Source organism: Dipodomys ordii, unplaced genomic scaffold, assembly GCF_000151885.1.
Source record: "Dipodomys ordii isolate 6190 unplaced genomic scaffold, Dord_2.0 Scaffold192, whole genome shotgun sequence".
In the NCBI taxonomy this organism is placed as follows: Eukaryota; Metazoa; Chordata; class Mammalia; order Rodentia; family Heteromyidae; genus Dipodomys; species Dipodomys ordii.
In genome coordinates, this window is record NW_012267408.1 from 3,520,601 (window position 1) to 3,539,436 (window position 18,836).

Consider the following 18,836-nt stretch of genomic DNA (forward strand, 5'->3'; position numbering starts at 1 on the left):
AAATCCAACACTGCTTTCAAAATTAAACTCCCTTCTCAGCTAGTCCATTTCTAAAACACTACCCAAACCTGTCATCACTAGATCCCAGAAACACCAACATACTGAAAACAAGGTTGGCATGTTGATTTGTCCTTCAAAGTCCCTTGAGGGTCACTGGACCAGAGAAAACAAAGGTAAAAAGCTGGGTATATATAGGTATTTTGCCTGCCCCAAACACACAAGGTAAGATCAAAGGCATTTATTGCATGAAAATAAAATCTGGTAATGCTGATTCCCCACTTAGGAGTTCTGATTTTAAGTAATTTAGCCAATGTCTCTATGAGGTTTGAAGAATGATTTCTGCATTTTTTCCTGCATCTACTACTGAACTGGAAATGTGGTAAATGATCAGCAAATGTTGAAAGACAAAGGGACAAAGAAAGAAGATAAAGAAGATGAGGATGGGGTCCTGGTCCTCATCACCACAATAATCTATATGTTTTAATCAACCGAATCATTGCTGTCTGTTTGTTTAAAGGCTTCCTAAACTAATCCAAAGAAAGCCACCTCCTTCTCAGAAGCTGCAAAGATGCTGGGAACAAGGGGGAGTCCTCAAGTGACTGCCAGATGTCTGGGTGTGAGAGGAAATGAGGCCAAAGCCCAGGAGGTTAGGAGTGGGAAAGTAAGGATTTAAGAGGATTGGGAGACCCAAAAGCTGAGCCAAATCAAAGCACCTCCCCACAATCTCTGTCCTTCTCTACCCCCTAGCCAGCCAAGCCATTTGCTACAGCTTCCAGGGTATGGGAGGGGACTTGGCAAGACCACAAAGCCTATTTCTAGCAGATATGTCCATCTGTAGCTGGAGGGAACTCAGCACTCATGCTCTTCCTCATCAGGCCATCATGGTGGTCGCTGAATGCAGCCCTAGGTTCCTATACTATCATGGACAGACAGCTCTCCCTTCAGCTCACTCTTGCCAAGTCCTCTTCTTTGACATTCAAAAAAAGGTTGGGGTCACCAAGGAGGCAGAGGTAAATTATAGGATTTAACTCCAGTCCTTATCATGCACAGGAAAGCCCTCTCTTTCTCCATCATTATATTCAACTCTGAAATCCTCTTAGTTCATTCCCTAGCCTGCTCTAGCCTGATAGGCTTACTTGCTTCCCTATCTCCAAGTTCATTGCTTGTAAATGGGATCCTCCTAGATTCTTGAAGAGTGCTGGAAGAAAAACCAAGAAAGAACTAGCAGGAGTGATATACAGTGGGTAAAAAGTTGGGGATCACAGATTCTTGACAACAAGGCATTTCTGCTATGGTCAAAAGGAGAGACAGAAGGCAGAGATCCTGGGCACAATCCCAAAATAGTTTCCAGACATCCTCAGCCAGTGCAGTAGAGTGTTCCCATGGGGCAGAGCGTGGGAGCTGTGTGGGAGCCCAAAAACAGGGTGGCCTGCTGCTCTGGGCACTTGCTCCTGTCCAGACTGCCAAGGGGAGGGAGGCAACGACAGTGTACACTATATGACATGCTTGCTGGGATGTCATGGGTACACATAAAGCACACTAGACAATAAAATGACAATGTGTATTCAACAAATTCAATTCTGTGCCTGTTCCAGGCACTGTGTACACCCATATATCAGGCTACTCCTAAAGATCTGGCAACACTTGGCAAACAGCACACATGCATATTCTTTCTGGCTTCATTCATGCAAAAGGCTTACTTCCATTGCGTGGGACCACAGACTGTGGCACACACAACACACAGTGATCTCAGAACAAGCTTATACAGCTCACCCTTCTTCTTTATTCTACAACCTAATGATGGAAGGGTATGTAGGATATCATTCCCACTTGCCACCCAAGAAAACCTATGTGGGAGAAGGCAGAACTAGGAACTGGCAGCACTCAGACCTAAGTGCTGGCAGTGCTCAGGCTGAGATAAAGCTACAGATTCTCAGACAACTTAACAATAAAAACAGGCAGATACAATATCAGAACTGAAAGAACATAGCCATCTCTGAGAAAAGGGAAGGGAAAGAACTATTTGAAGGGTTTCCTCTCAAATTTTTGGGGTGCTGGTCCTGGGGCTTGAACTCGAGGCCTCGGGTACTGTCTCTGTACTCTACCACATGAGCCACAGCTCTACTTCTGGCTTTTTTTTTTTTTGTGGTTAATTGGAAATAAGAGCCTCACAAACTTTGCTGTCTGGGCTGGCTTCAAGCAGTAATCCTCAGATTTTGACCTTCTGAGTAGCTAGGATTACAGGCAAGCCTCTGGGTTTTAAAGTAGCCCCTGCCACAGGTCCGTAACTTCATAGACCTAGAATGAGAATAGAAACCTCTAGCAGATCTGCAGAACTGGTCTCATCATTCCAGGCCAGAGGAACACTGGCCAGAGAACTAGGGAATACACTGGCAAAGAACAGAAGGGAAGCAGGTCTGCCAAGGAGAACCAGCAGCACCGCAGGCATGCATGCATGCAGGTGGGGTGCTTTGGAGAGTAAACAGACCTGCCAGCAGTCTCCTCTCTCAGCAGAGGAAGTTCAGGATGACAAGGCTGGAAATACATTGGAAGGAGAGACATGCCTCCTCCGTGAGTCCATCTGTCCATATCCTCTTGTCCTGCTTTCCCTGGGCTGGGGCAGAGCAAGGCCACTCAATGATCTCCACATCTCCAGTGGCTATTAAAACAGGGCATGGGTTGCCTAAAACTCCCCAAGTCAACAGTGGGTAGCCAAGTGGAGGTGGAACCTAGGGATTGTGCTCAGTAAAGGTGCAAGGAGAGTGGTAAGCTCACAGTTCTCCACACCCATGGCATCATCAGTACACACCACCCTCTTCTTGCCTCAGGGCCTCCCAGTCTCATCCCACTACTCTCAGCCTCACGAAGACATGCTAGCGCCCCTGGAGAGCGAGTGCTACCTGGCTCATCTCCATTCTCCAGAAAGCTTCAGAAGCAGAATTCATTCCCTCCCCCAAGCACTTCCTACTCTCAGATTCTCTGGGATGAGTCCAGGGAACCACCCTGGCCTCTTGATCTACCCTGCAGCCTCAGCTTCACTCAGGAACCCCCATGGCATATGGGGAAGAGAGTCAGCCCCTCCCTACCAATGTTGTGAGATGGCAGGGTGCCAGTTTTAGCACCTCCATGAAGCTTCCCACAGCTTTCCCAGGAAGCAGGAGGAGGACTTTCAGAGAGAAGAAACTAAGAGCATGAGGGAACACTGGCATCTCACCCACCTGATACCCACACAACCAAGCTCTCCTCCTCCCTTCCTCTCCACTAGGAAGAGTCCCACTGTCCCTGCCCACCTGTCCCCATACTCCCTCTCCCAGTCTCTATGATCTTAAGAGACAGCAACACAGAGCTGCCCCCTACTTTTTCCTCCACTCTGGACCAGCAGAGGATATTGCTGAGTAATCCTAAACTCACAGCAGGTCTTCAACCTCCCAAACAGGAGCAAAGCCCAAGGAAACCTACTGATCTGTGCCAACCTAGGAGGATTATCATGGTGTCCTAGTAATGACATACTCTGCTAGACTGGCCATTCCCCTGCCCCAAATACCCCAATCACCCCCTCCTGCCCTCAGGCAACCAATCACCTGGAGCATCTCAATGCCCCCTTCTCTGCTTCCTACACACCTGGAAACACTTCCTTCCTGGTCCCCCAGACACTAAGCAGCACCAGACTAACAGCAGACACCCGCTGGCTTTCCAAGCCATAATGTTGCATCAGCCCCCACCCTACCCAAAATAATCCTCACCCCCACCACCTCCTCTCATCTCCAGCCATCTCCATGGTGACAGCAGCATGACTAATGACACCCTATCAGCTTCAGACTCAGGAGGATAATTCCCTCCTTCCCCTTACCGTCACCCCCCCCCAGGGATTTCTGCAGAGTGGATGCAAACCAACAGTGCCAGGGACATTCTCGAGAGATTTCCAGAGGCAGAGAGGTGGGGAGTGGGTTGCATCTCTTAAAAAAAAAAAAAAAAAACAGTTCGACAAACCAAACCCCAACTGCACCCAAACCATCCAGCTGAGAAAGCAAAAAGAATCCAAACAAAACCCACACAGGCCTGAGAATTCATTGGCCGCCCACACTCGCGCTGCCCCTCCCCCTCAGCTGCTGCTACACACACAGTGGGAGATTAAGGGATCACCAGAGGAGACCCTTTATTTTTATCCAATTCAGTCGAACACTTCCCCCAACACACACACACACACACACACACACACACACACACACACACACACACACAAGGTACCTTGAGAACCGCCCCTTGTGTCCACGGCCCCGTTCCTTCACCAGCCTTTATTTCCACCTGCAAAAGAAGCCAGAGACGGATGAGCCAGGCTGGTGCCAGGAAAGCAGCAAAGTCCTTCTGCAGCGCACTGAAGGGGAAGGAAGACACGGGAAGGGAAGGGGCCTCGGGAAGAAAGCCTAGCAGGGACCATCTTCCTGTCTCCAGCTGCCGCCCAGACCTCGCAGACCGGCTATTCGCTCCCACTGTTTTGTTTTCCTTTTTCAATCCTTCCGAAACCCAAGAAGGCTCTGCCCACCCCGTCTAGGTCCAGCCTGACCGGCCCTCCAGGCCCTGCGCGCTCTACCTCGGCCGGCCTTCTCCGGTGCGTCGGCCGCCGCCGGGCCTCCCATTATCCCCGGGCCGGAGGGAGCGCACAGAGGGAGGCACTGCAGAGGAGGCGGCGGCCAGCTGCCGGCTGCGCTCCCCTCCTCTCCCCTCCCCTCTCCTCCTCCTCTCGCCTCCTCTCCCCTCCGCCCGGCTGGTGTGCGAGGGGGCGGCGCGCGCGCCAGCCAATCCCGCGGCCAGCCCGGCCTCCACCGGTGGACCTGCCCAGCCGCAGGCCGGGGCCACCCCCGAGGGTGCAGCTGAGCTGCTCGAGCTGCTTCTCAGGCCTGTCCCGGCTCCCAGGCAGGCTGGAGCCTCCGGGCACACTCTGCCTCCTCTCGAGGATACCCGAAGGTAGTACACAGGCGTCCCCTACCCCGCCAGGGTCAAAGATTGCACCTGGGGTAGGGCACCGGCGGGTGGGTCTCGGCCCCTTCCAACTCCCCGCCCCACTCCGCCCCGCCCCACCCTCACCCTGGCAGCCACGGAGACATGAGTTTGAGGCTCTCTCAATCGCTCCACTCCTCCAAGGAGGAGGAAAAAAAAAAAAGCAGAGGGAGGCAGTGAGAACCTTTACCCTGTTTCACAGATGAGAAAACTCAAGACATAAATTACCCAAGGTGACACAGCTAGAACCCAGTGGCCTCCAACCCGGGTCTGTCTCGTTTTGAAGTTTTTGCAGTTTTACTCCTAACCCTCCTGCACCCACCTTAGAAAACAGGGTGTCCACACTGCCTGTGCTTCAAACCTCCCCAAGTCGGCTCCTTGCATCTGCATCCCCACATCCAGGATCACTCACACCTGGTACTTAAAACATGCCCTCACCCCACCCCACCACGATTTCTCCTCTTCCAGAGGCTGCAGGAGGTGCCCTTCCCAAGACTTTACTGGTCCCAGACTTCAGGGCTTCCCATCAGTAGAGAGACAGAGGAGGGGGAGCAGCTCAGACCTCAAAATCTCTTCCCTTCCAGTTCTTAGAGTCTAAGCCTTCGAAGGCTGCAACACACAGGAGACTAAAGGGCAGACACCTGAAGAGCAACAACAGGGTAGAGAAAGGTTCTACAGTCCACTCCTAGATTTGAGTCTAAGGCATGCCTGGGCATATCTTAGCTGAACACCCCAGAACTCTCACTGTCTGACACCCACAAATTCAAGTTCGGTTCACAGCTCCACTATTACCTGGCTAAGTGATAACTTACCTCTGTAAGCCTCACCTTGCTCATCTGAAGAATGAACTATCGGCTACTTCACACAGCTGTCAGGGCTCCCAAGAAACAACGCAGTATATTGCCTGCCCCACTGTGGGTGCTGCTTGCTACTGGCACTTGGCATTTGTGGACGAGCTCACTGGGTGCTACCTCTCATTCTCACAGATGAGTAAGCTGAGGCCAGAGAGAAGTGACTCATAGGACTTGGGATGCGTGAGCACTCCTCCTGATCTAGTGATTCGCTCTCTTACCCACTCCCTTACAGATGCCTAATTGCTTTCCTCCCCAGGGCCTCAGGGAGTACTTAGAACACTTAGAACAGGATAAGCTACTTTGGTAGAGACAGACAGCAAAGCTGGCCTCAGGTGAGGAGGCTTCTGGCTACACTGGGGCCCACACCTGCCTCCCCTTGGGGACAAAGGTCAGTTCCACCAGTCTCCTCCCAGGTCAGGGAAGGAGGCAGGTGATAAAAGAATAAGGCTGGGTAAAGTCCCTCCTTTATTCTGGCCCCCCCAAACTGCTGTGATATAAGCTACCTTGCTTCCCTACACCCAGAAAAGAGAGCCTACTACTGCTTGGACAGTACCAATGAATACTGTGGCTTCTACCACTGCCAGTTTATCAAGCCCCTGCTAACATACCAGGCCCTATGCCAACCTCATTGCAGTATCATCTTATTTGACTTACTCCACACACAACCTTGTTTCTCATGGGAGAACAAGAGATATAGGGATTTTAAGTTACTTGCCTGTCAACACAGCTGGTGAGAGGCGGCTGAAATTCAAACCTAGTCCTTTCCCACTGCAATCCTCTAATCCCTCCTCTCTGCCAGTCCCAGGGAGACAGGGAGATACCTATCATTTCCTTTTAGATTCTCTTTCAGACCTGGGAGAATTCCCTGTGCTTCTGCTTGGAGCCCTCCCCTTCCCCAGCCCCCTGCCCCCCAAGCAAGCAGATGTGGCATGAGGTTCAATCTAAATAGTGCTTCCTCTCTGCCAATTTTTCAGTCATTGAGCCTCCCTACACATCACAGACTCCTACAGAGTTCTTATAGAGCACCTCTTCTAGGACACTGGTCATGTACAATTATTTACTCAACAGTCTGTCTTCCCCACTCTTCTAGGCTCTGCACAAAGCTAGAACATTCTTAGCTCAGTTTCTACATGAAGCAGCAAGGTTCTGGACACCTAGGTGGGGAGACTACTCTCCTAATCAGTCTTCTCATTGAGGTCCCCAAAGAGCTAAGGAGACATGTACTCCTAAGAGGCAAGACCTGCCACAGCTGAGCTACAGCTAAATCCCAGACTTATCCAACCAATAGAGGCCTTCCTCATCTGCCGATAAGAACCATGGAACCGGCCGGGCGCTGGTGGCTCACACCTGTAATCCTAGGTACTCAGGAGGCTGAGATCTGAGGATCTGGGTTCAAAGACAGCCCCGGCAGGAAAGTCCGTGAGACTCTTGCCTTCAATAAACCACTCGAAAACGGGAAGTGGCGCTGTGGCTCAAGTGGTAGAGCGCTCACCTTGAGCTGAAGAATATAGGGACAGCGCCCAGGCCCAGCGTTCAAGCCCCACAACTGACCAAAAAAAAAAAAAAAAGAACCATGGAGCCAAGTTCCTGATTTATCTCCCTATACTATGCTAACACAGCCCTACCCTCTCCAGCAGCCCTTGGCGACCCCAAAGGAGATTATCATCTACAAGGTAGTCTACCTGCTACCATTCTCATCCCATCCTGGCCTCCTTCCTCTTCTGAGGCACCTTGGAATGCCAAAACTTGAGAGAAATGCATGCCAAGGCCACTCAGCCTCCATCCAGGACTTTTTACTCCTTTCTTGACCTCCTCCCAACTCTGTGCCCCCTATATTTGTAGAGGCACTTGAGGCTCCTCCACATAGATCCCACTCCCATCCTCCACTGCAATCCACTGCATGCCCAGCAAGGATAGGACCGCAGCCCTTCCACTGGGGAAAGGTGAATAGACTTCACACAGATAAAGACCAGGGACTGAGAACACATCTGGACACATGGTTGGAGGGCTCTCTTTCTGAAAGCATTGCATACAGTATCTTATTTAAACATTAAAACAAGCCAATGCAACAAGAACTATTCAGGCCCATTTTATAGCTGGAGAAACTGGGATATAGAGAGGGTTAGCATCTAGCCCAAGGCCACACTGATCGAAGAGCACTAAGTTTAGTATCTCCTCACTTAGGGTGGTACAATTCAAGGACCACTATGATTAGCACTATGATGTTCAAATTTACCTACTTCACTTACAGCTAGCAGAAGATAGAGGCAGACAGGCTTCTCATCTTGTCCTGTTTTGGCTGTGTCCTGAATGAGGTCTCTACAAGATTTCTCCAGGAAGCCACCTCTGGCTAACCCAGCTTTCTACAGGTGTATATCACTTCTAACATTTCTCATTTGACACCTGTGTATGTGTGTCCTGCCTCCCCAATCACAATGGCTGGAGTCCTGCCTGCCCAAAGCTCCTGTGCGTTTTTGCCCAACATTCCACCCACCGAACACACTTGGAATCAACTGTGAGAAAAGTCTGTGACCTCCTTCCCTTTTGATCACACAAAGGATCCTGCTAAAGAAACCCAACACCCACTCCACCTTCAGAGCCTATGTTTGAAGTCCCCGGTGTCCACGCATCCATTTCCACCCAAGTAATTGCAGCCCATCACACATACATCATCCCCTATATTGGAAACTCTTTGCGGTTGTCATGGGAACTGCCTTTGCCTTCATTCACCGATCAGGCCTCACAATTAGCTTTGGCAGCGGAAGTCTATGTCAAAGGCAATCGCAGGGAGGAGAGGAAGCTGAGCAGCAGCAAGAAGAAGAAAAAAAAAATGTGTCCCTCCTTGAAGATGCAACAGAACCAAACTGAACCAAAGCTTTCAGTGTCCAAGGGAATCAATCTATTGAGAGAGAGCCAACAACTCCACCCTCTCACTTCCATGCCAACAGATAGGATGCACCCACAGCCTCTGACAGGTAGCAATCCTCTTCTGTCTATACTCCAAATGCCTTCTTAAAACACCTATGAGATGTTCTGTGAGCCCAATCAGGAACTCTAAACTCTAAAGTCAAGTTTTGAACCATGAATATCCAAAGCCCAAGCTAGTATCTCAAGACCATATGATGCTACACAGAAGACAAGACAGCAAGGCTTAATGCTGGAGCTCCCTAAGATAGCCCCCAAAGAAGACTTCCTTGAGGAATTAACACAAAGCATCTAACCGTCCTCCTCAAGAATCTATGAACACCAGCCTGCCTTTAGCCTTCTATCCTTCTCCCAGCCACAAGCATTTCAGTAGCATCTCCACAGTGGGCAGGGGCAGAGATGATACCATCCTTTTCATCCTTTATTACACTGAACCTCTCAAGACATGTTCCTTTCCTTCCCAGCAGGGCCAAAAGGGGCCCAAAGGAGACTAAAGCTGGTCTTTGCCCTCAAGGCACCTCTTGCTTATAGCTCTTCCAGAATGTGCTATAATTATCTGCTTCCATACATGTATCCCTCCCCCAGACCTTGAGCTTATTAAGGACAGACGGTTAACTGCCTCCTCTTAATTCCTTGCTCAGGCTCAGCCTGGTGATTGCCTAGTCAGTCCCAGGCAAGGCTTATTGAACAGAGCTAGAAAGGCAACTTACAAGTCTACAGGTGAAAGCAGATATCATCCTGCACAAGCTCTTTCCCTGTCCCCAGCCCTCATTAGAGCCCTCTTCACCTTGTAGCATGAACACAATACAGACTAGATCCAGCCCTCACAGAAACACTCTGCTACCCTTTCTCTTCCAGGGCTCCAGAATCATTCCTAGCCTCACTGGGGGAACTGCAGTACCCAAATCTTACTGTGATCAATTAAAAAAAAGACTAGAGAAAGCAACTCAATGTTCTCAGAAGTGGAACAGACTCTACTCCAGTATACTTTGTCCCTCCTGTTCGACAAAACTTCAACAAGCACACTTCCTGAGGCTTCTCTTGGCAGTAATGAGATAGGGCAGGGGGCTATGAGAATACTTGCAGTCAGGCCCATGCCACCAAATGACTCTATCCATTTCAACTACCATTCTAGGAATCCAGTGTTGCTGCTCTAACAGCAGTGGAAGTTGTACCATTTGTCCACTAACTCCCAGGGTAGGTGTGGAGGAAGAGGCATAGGTGTACACGCTGGAGCAACACCATAGGGACAGAACCATCTGAGAGTGTCTGAGCCTATTGTCTGTGTTACTGGAAACACTGGTATGTTTCTGTCCCTGTCCCTCAGTGATGAATAAAAACTTAGGTTTATCAGTTTATTATGCAAGTGATAGGAGACGGGGTAACAGGGATATGGCAGTGCCTCAGCCTTGTGTGTATGCACCTAGGCAGAAGACCACATCAACCTTAAGCAATTCTCAGCACTACTACCTGGGCTGTAGCAGGACAAGGAAAAAGATGGAAGTGTTTCTTTTCTTTACAAGCCATTCTCTTTCTTAGCACCTTGCCTTCATTTCAAAGGTAGCTGTAGAAAGTGTTAAGGAATGGAATGGGGAATTAGGAGAACTCCTGAGACCCCAAGCCTGGCCTGCCAACTCTCCTGAGTACCACACTACCTTCTTATAAATGAAACATCCCCAAGACCCAGGAGAGACTAGAAGTTGACATGAACAAGGGACTGCTGATCAGGACTTGGATTGGGGAGGATTCCTGTTCCCCAGTAGGAGGCTATGGGAAGCCACACCACATTCCTATTATTCTTTCCCTACAGCAGGTAAGTAAAACAAAGATGGTGCATTCAAGACACAGTGCGTTTCTTTAGAACCCAGGAAATCATTGCTTTCCCCACTTCTATAGACTTTACTACATTCCTGGATGGGGGCATGATCATAAACCAAAAATCTGTCTGAAAGCAGCCAACCCAGATAGCTATTTCCCTAACCTAAAAAGAGACTGAGGCCGGGTGCTGGTGGCTCACACCTGTAATCCTAGCCACTCAGGAAGCTGAGATCTGAGGATCACGGTTCAAAGCTAGCCCAGGCAGGAAAGCTGAGACTCTTATCTCCAATAAACCATTAGAAACTGGAAGTGGCGCTGTGGCTCAAGTGGTAGAGTGCTCACCTTGAGCTGAAGAGCTGAGGGATAGTGCCCAAGCCCAGACCGAGAGAGAGAGAGAGAGAGAGAGAGAGAGAGAGAGAGAGGAGAGAGAGGAGAGAGAGGAGAGAGAGGAGAAAGAGGAGAGAGAGGAGAGAGAGGAGAGAGAGGAGAGGAGAGAGACTGAGATGAAGGTGCAGGTACCACACCGAAGGTGCTATACCCAGCTCACAGCACTGCCCAATAAAGTTTCTTGCAGTGACAAGAACATTGTTTATATGCACTTTCTAATTTCTGAACTACTAGCCACATGTGGCTATATAGTACTTGAAGACAGCTACCGTGACAGTTACTGAATTTAATGTTAGTTAACTTAAATAGCATGGCTATCATACTGGACAGGTCAGCTCAGATAGATTCTCCCTCCTTCCCTCCCTTTTCCCTCTCCCCCATTCTCTTCCTCCCTCCCTCTCCCCCTTTCCTTCCCTTTCTTTTCTTTTCCTTCCCACCCCTTCCCTCTGTCCCTCTCCCTCTCCCCACCCTTCCTCCTTCTCTCCCCCTCTCTCCCTTCCTCCCTCCCTCATGCTGGGGCTTGAACTCAGGGCCTCATTCTCTTGCTTAGCGTTTTCAATTAGAGTTGGTGCTCTATCATATCGTCTGGAATTTTTTTGATGGTTAATTAGAGACAAGAGTTTCAGATATTTCTGCCTAGGCTGGCTTTGATTCTCAGATCTCAGCCTTCTGAGTAGCTAGAATTAGAGGTGAGAGACACAGGGCCCTGGCTTATGCTTTTTAATTTGAGGAGGACATGAAATTCTTGAGAATCTGCTAAAACCCACAGACTTTCTCCCCTGTGAAAACATAGCTCTGCACACTGCACACTCACATAACATTTGGTTGAATTTTTTTTGTACTTTTTTATTGTAAAAATACTGTACAGAGGGGTTAAAATGCACAAACCTTATCCCAACCCAGATCCAAGATTAAGTCTAGGCTAGGTCTAAGATTAAGTCTAGTACATTAAAAAGATTAAGTCTATAGTTGGGCATGAAACACATTTGTAATGCACTTTATGTGAGGCCCTCTCACATAATTCAATACAAAGAACCACAAAAAGAAAAAAATCCAGAAATGTTGTGGCCTAATGTTTCTTCTGCAATGTAATTTTCTCAGGAATATAGACTAGACCTGCCTGATATTATGCTTTACATAGTTCTAGCAATAGTCCAAGTAAGAAAACCCAGAGAGAGAACAGAATATGACCTTATCGTATCCTTGCCCATCAGCACCCTGCCTCTATGCAGCCACACAAAGATACAGGAAACAGAACACCTCTCAAGCTAGCTCTTGAATGTACCAACAACTAAGATGTTAAACATTCTTTTTTCTTTTTTTCTGACACAGCTTTAGTTTGTCTGTAAAATGTTCGCCCACTAGTAAAAGTTCTATGCACTCCCCCACATGAAAAAACATATTAGACTTTTCCATATAAGACTTGCTATCACCTGCATTCCTCATATGCAAGCTGGTGTGTGTGCTGATACCAGGATTTGAACTCAGGGCCTAGGCATTCTCATTAGCTTTTTTTTTTTCACACTTGTAGGTTAACTGGAGATAAAAGTCTCACAGACTTTTCTGCGTGGCTGGCCTTAAACCACAATCCTCAGATCTCAGTCTCCTGAGTAGCTAGGATTACAGGCATGAGTCACTGGTACCCAGCTTTAGCCTCACCTTACCTGATGGGACTACTCTGACAGTTCTCAAGATGGGTTATCAATATTCCTAAAAACTTTAATCTGTTCCTACCTGATAGGAAACCAACATTCCTTACTTGTGAATTTTTCATGAGTTAGCTGGGGCTACTGCCCCTTATACCATCCCTCAAATTAATGCTAACTACCAGTACCCACCCAAGAATCGATTTCCTGCTTCTTGTGAAAATGGAACATATCCTTATATTCTATAAGCGTGATCCAGATCCTTCCAAGATCCCATGGACATCCCCCTCCTCTACACAACCATTATCTACTACTTTCAGAGGCCTTATTCCTGAAGCCCTTCTGATCAGCAAACACCTTTTGAGATCCTAACTTGTCTGGGCTATTCTTGTGTCCACCTTTCTAAAATCTTACAAGCCATCTTTCAAAATAATCTATTCTAGAGCCATCAAAAATTAACATTAGGACTGGGAATGTGGCTTAGTGGTAGAGTGCTTGCCTAGAGTGCTTGCCTAGCATGCATGAAGCCCTGGGTTCGATTCCTTAGTACCACATAAACAGAAAAAGCAGGACGTGGCGCTGTGGCTCGAGTGGTAGAGTGCTAGCCTTGAGTACAGAGTGGCTCAGGAACAGAGCCCAGGCCAGGAGTTCAAGCACCAGGATGGGGGTGGGGTGGGGGTGGGGTGGGCAGGAAATAACATTAAGGGCTAAGATATATGGCACAAGTGCTAGTGCATCTGCCTAGCAAACACAAGGCACAGTTCAAACCCTACTACTGCAAATAATTTTTTTAGAGAAGAATGAATTAGCATGAAGATTATGTGTTCATAATGCCTAAAATCTCTGAAAAAAAAACTATTTCTTGGCAGTCTTTTGTCTCCTGGCTGCCTTACTCAACATAACATTCTCTAAAGACTGACTGGGCACACAAGAAGGTGGTCAGTGGTGCAGAGGGCCCAGGGTCAGGTAGGGCAGCTGACTGGCTCTCCTTTCCCTAGTTTATCCCTTCTAGTACACCAGAACCCAGTGGTTGTTCTCTTTGTTGCTAGTTATAGTCCCAAACTTGTCATCCTACCCTTCTCTTTCATTCTTGTGGGGAATGTACAGAAGACTTGTTACCAGGTGTATTTTCCACCAGCTTCAGCATATTCTGACCAATGAACTTTCCGATGTGCCTGTGAAGGCTCAGCCCACTCCTGCACCTGTCTTCAGTGCCTTGAACCCCAGCATTCACGACCTTTACCATCTGTGCTCAGTAGAAAGTAACCCTGCTGCCACACAGATGGTTCATCTTTCCCCACTGCCACCACCTTCCTCCATAGGCTACCATTCCTGACTGTTCTATCAGCATTTCCTTTTTAAAAACCAATCCTATCCCTCCAGCTGGCCTCCCTTTTAGAGTCTGTGGCTTTGGGGTTAAAAACTACTTGCCTTTCAAAGACAAGGTTCTAAAGTCTCTGGTAAACACTTCCCCTTGCCCAGTGTTTCAGGCTTCACAAATGCCAAGATGGCGCCTCTTTCTCCAAAGATCTCATCCCTTTCTCCACCAATCAATTCTCCCTTTGTTACTAACAGCATCATTCTTCCTTACAGCTTCTGTGCTTAGAAAGAGAGCTACCAGCAGACTGGGCAAGAATTAATGTTTTATGATTTTTTTTAAACACACACACACACACACACATACACACACAGACACAAACCCCTAGTTCCAAGGTAGCTTGTCTGTATCTGGCAGAAAGCTGTGTTTCAGCCATTAAATCCTCCTGGTGGAGGGTTAGAAAATATTCTCAACCCATGTATCTTTTCATTTTCACTGATGTTTTCTTAGTCTTGTTTCCAGCTTGATGTACATATTTTTCTATGTAAAGGGTTGTTTTTTGTTGTTCCCCCCCCCCATAACATTCTATTCAATTGGATCTTTATTTCTTCACCAATGGGCAATTAATCAGACAGGCCCAGGACCATGATGACTCTTTGTGCATGGCATTCAGCCTCTTCCCCTATGTTCTGTCCCACAGTTCTTTCAGCAAGCCAGGAATGTCTTGAAACATGTAATTTGTATTGCAAGTTTACAACTCAGATTAATGCACAGTTGTTTAAACAGTTTCTCTTTCACTGTTCTGTGCACCCACTAGGATTACCCCTATTTTACATTTGAGAAAAACAATGCTCAAAGATTAACTTATCCTGGTCTACTTTGAGTCCTACTCTGCCGCCATATCAAGTCCTACTATTCTAATCAGCTGTCTTCATTCTGCTATGAGCCACTGTTCAGATAAATAGATCGCAAGTCAAACAGCCTAGTATCTAAATCCTTCCTGGAATTAGGCTTGTAGACCATGGCACGTGACTGAACTCCTTCTGGTATGTTACCTACAGCTACCACCAACTTTTCCCCAAAATCACATTAGGACCTGAAGAATAGGTCACCTATCCCTGGGAAGTTGTCTCTAGTCTCAAAATGCTGAACTACTTTTTCAAGTAGAAGGATTCCCCCAGTCCCCTCCCCAAAGCTCACTGGCAGGTGGGAGAGGGATAAAGAATACGAATGGAAGACAAAAAAAAGATAATGATACAAGGATGATACAAGGCAGCTGTCAATGGAAAGCTCAAAGGAAGCCCCAAAGGCAGCTAGAAGAAATGGAGCTACGGCAAAGGAAAGGGCACACCACTCTAAATGAGGAGGAAATTCCAAGGAGAGATATGTGTAAGCAGTCTAATTTCGGAGGTTCCTTGGATGATGTGTCCTACCTAGCCCACCAGAAGAGTCAGGGCCAAAATGACTTCTTCAGCCCTGGCATATGGTCTTTCTGCAATCTCCCAGGGCTGTTAAATACTTTGCTCAGATAGTCAGATATGTCTCCGTTCTGCAACTATGCCAGAGACAGTTGAAAGAGGTGGCTCTTGGATAGTGGTTCTCAAGCCTTAAGCCTTCAGTTAAAAAAAAATGTGGAGAGAACCACGTTTCCATTTTACATTTTACTAAGCAAAGATTAAACAAATAAAAATAAAACAGATCTTTCTGTACACACCTACACTTTGTAAAAGAAAGTACATTTCAAATATCCAAAAAGGACCTAGCCTTAGGACAGAAAACTCTTTAAATCAAGGAAAATAAGCTTTAGGGAGAGAATTTCTCTCCACTCTCCCATGGCACTATCTTTATAGAAACCAGGTGCCAGCCCAGATTCACAGACCTGCATGTAGACCCTCTGTCCTAGGACACTACAGGCCATTTTACCTCAATTTGGGAAACAAGGGGGACTGCCAGTCATGGCAAGGTCCACAGAGTGCAGATCTCTCTCACTTAGCTAGGTTGTCTGGAAGCCTCAGCCAACCCAGATCTAAGTTATCTTTACCATGACCACCACACAGCCTGTACTGGCAGCTTATACACAGAGATGACAGGTCCTGGCCTCACTCCCAGCCCCTTTCACTCAGGTATGCCCTGTTGTTGCCAAAAGTAGCACTTAACACCATCCACAAGGGTCACTGATTCAAGAGCATCAGCCTATAAAACTCAGCCTCCTGACCCCTCTGGTTTGATTATGGGAGGAATGGAATGAGGGAGTGGAGAAGGAAATAAATACTAGAAAGAAGGCACTAAGTTTTACAATGTACGTGGAGAAGGTCCTCCTTTCACCAGAACACCAGATTTCATGCCCACAAGTGAGACTTGTACCAGATCCCAGCCCTTCCAAAATGACCTGCGAGGCACTGGGCCAGCGGCGCTAACTGCCCCCAAGACCAGCAACTTAAAGGGAGTAGAACACTATCTCCCAGGCTGGGGTCACAAGCTGTAGATATGATCCAGATGTCTGCTTTGGTAAGTACAGAAAAAGGGCAGACTGTGGTCTGAATCACAAAACATAGCATCCACAGCAAATAGACACAGGAAAGTAAAAAGGGAGGGAAATTTCCAGCACCACCATTTCCCTAACCTCCAACATTTGGATCCTTTTTCCTAGCCACAGAACCACAGCCCCACAAGCTGGAGGCAGGGCTCTGCACTCAGCGGTCAGGGAAATCCCAAGTGCATGCCGCCAGTCCATGATAGCCACAGGTGCCCTAGCCCTCAGAGCGTGAAGCTCGCAGGCCAGCTGAGGAGGCTTCAAAGGCCAAGTACAACTCTTCCATTTCCCCAAGGAGAAGACCGTCCTGAGTTGTCTGGGCTCTCAGATAAATCAGTGACAGAGCCAGGGGAGCCTTGTAGACCGCTCAGGACTCTGTCTCTGTCCAGCGCCAGTTCCGCTGCCTGAAGCGACCTCAGCTGCTATACCGCTCTGCCTAATCTGCTCAACTTTGCTCGTCTGTACTTCTGCCAACACTCCACTGTCTCAGCTGCCACCAATCTCGTGCCAGCAATCCACCACCAGAAAATGAGGGAAAGATGGCCAATGCAGGCTCACTCCCACCACCCACCCCTTGCTCATCCCAAATCCTTCTCACCTCCACCCCAAATACAGGGAGTTCTCCTCTTTGAGAAGACAGTATCTCAAAAGCACCATTAATGACCATTAGTATCTGGTGCCCACTACCGAATCTAGGAAATTCCCAAACTGTTTCAACCATCCTGCTATCTGAGAAAAACTATGGCATTAAGGATTAAGGAAAGAACATCCCATTCCATAAGGTAGCATGAAATCGCCCTACACTCCAAAGCTTACTCTCCAAAATACCTTGTCTGGCGTCATCATTGACCACATCACCTAGACATTTGTGTTTACTAGAAATGTAACCTTTGGGGCTTCAAGCCGATCAAGCTAGACATCACTGTCCTATATCAAGTGCAAACTTCAGACATGCGAATAGCACTGCCACTTGGTCACTCCCATATAATTGTCAGTCCTGCCAAGAAGCCTCCTGGGCTTGCAATGTCAGCTATGATTCTACTTATGGACCCACTCAAAGGCCAACCAAGGAGATCAGAAATGGGAGAATGGGCTGAACGAGATGCGACTCTTATCAGACTTCCATGATCACAGCACTCTGGAGGAAAGGGTGGGAGCCTAACAACGGCCAGCTTACCTCCTTGAGAAGCCCCACTTTTTTCTTCAGCATCTCACACTTGCGCAGCTTACAGATCTGGTGTGTGCGGCGGTTGGTACAGCTAGTGCAAGCCCCGCAGTTTTCCAGCCGCCGGCAGGGCTCACAAGTCCCACACCGTTTCCGTTTCTTTCGCCCATCTCCACCCCCTCTCAGTTGGGCTTCACTCCCAGCCATGGAAACCCCAGGACCCTGGAAGCCCCCTACCATCACTTGGCCCTGAGGGAAGTCATAAAGACCTGGCAGGTCTGGCTGGACCGCCAGGGGCATCTGAAACTGGCTCATGATGCTGATGCTACCAGAGGCGGGGGCATAGGTGCCAGGCAGAACCACAGTCCAGTTTTTTGCTGCCTGTAAGGTCCACCAACGGATTCTTCTTTCATAAAACAGTCAAGATCTAAAGGGCAAAAGGCAAGGAGCTTCCGTGTCTGGGATGGGTGGCGCCTCTTAAGCCCTCTTCACCTCCTCTGCAGCAGTCTGACAGGGCTCCTTCCAGGGCCACCCTCCCACCTGCTGGGGCCCAGGATCTGGGGGAGGAGAGCAGCAGCAGCAGCCCCCAGGGAAGAGATCATCTTGGCTGGGTGGGTTCTTCACCCTCACCCACCCGGGACCCGGGCATGAGGTGACAAAGGTGGGTGTGTGGTGGGGCAGAGCAGGGCGAGGAGTGCTCTTCCCGGTATTGCTCCTCCGGGATAAGGATGATGAAGGCAGCAGCACTGCCTGAAAGAGACAGAAAGGGGAAGCGTATCACTCGGGGCTCAGGGGCAACTTTCACGTGTTACCTCTTCCTGCTTCGGGGGTGGAGGGGGGGGGAGAAAATGAGGGAAAAGAGGGGCAAGCACAAACCAAGTCCTCCCCAGCACCTCAGGCAGGACGCACAGGGAGGCGGCCTAGGGCCAGACTAAGTGCTAAGGGGGCCTTAGGCGACGAATTAAAGGGGTGATCGCGGTGGGATTTCTGAGAAAGTTGCCCTCTGCACTCCCAGCTTTAGCTTGAGTTTCACCACCATCGCCCCACACCCCCTCACCGGGGACCGCGGGGCCCTGCCCAAGGGAGCAGAGCTTTCGAGATAAAGTTTGCTGAGCGCCTCGCTCCGCCGGGATGCCCCGCGCCCCCGGCACGGAAGCGGCCTGGAGGTGGGGACGCGCCCGCCTAGAGCCCG

General features: G+C 48.7%; 1 protein-coding gene across 1 annotated transcript in view; it reads right to left on the bottom strand.

Annotated features, from left to right (window-relative positions):
* The window catches only part of Tet3 (tet methylcytosine dioxygenase 3), a 97,885-nt gene extending 79,488 nt beyond the window's left edge, over window positions 1–18,397 (bottom strand). The window contains exons 1-2 of the mRNA XM_013034644.1: window positions 17,657–18,397; window positions 4,249–4,305 (exon numbers count right to left, since the gene is read on the bottom strand). Coding sequence (XP_012890098.1) covers window positions 4,249–4,305; window positions 17,657–17,959 — 360 coding nt within the window. The 5' untranslated portion in view covers window positions 17,960–18,397. The remainder of the gene's footprint in view (window positions 1–4,248; window positions 4,306–17,656) is intronic.
* Between the last annotated feature and the right edge of the window lie 439 nt (window positions 18,398–18,836).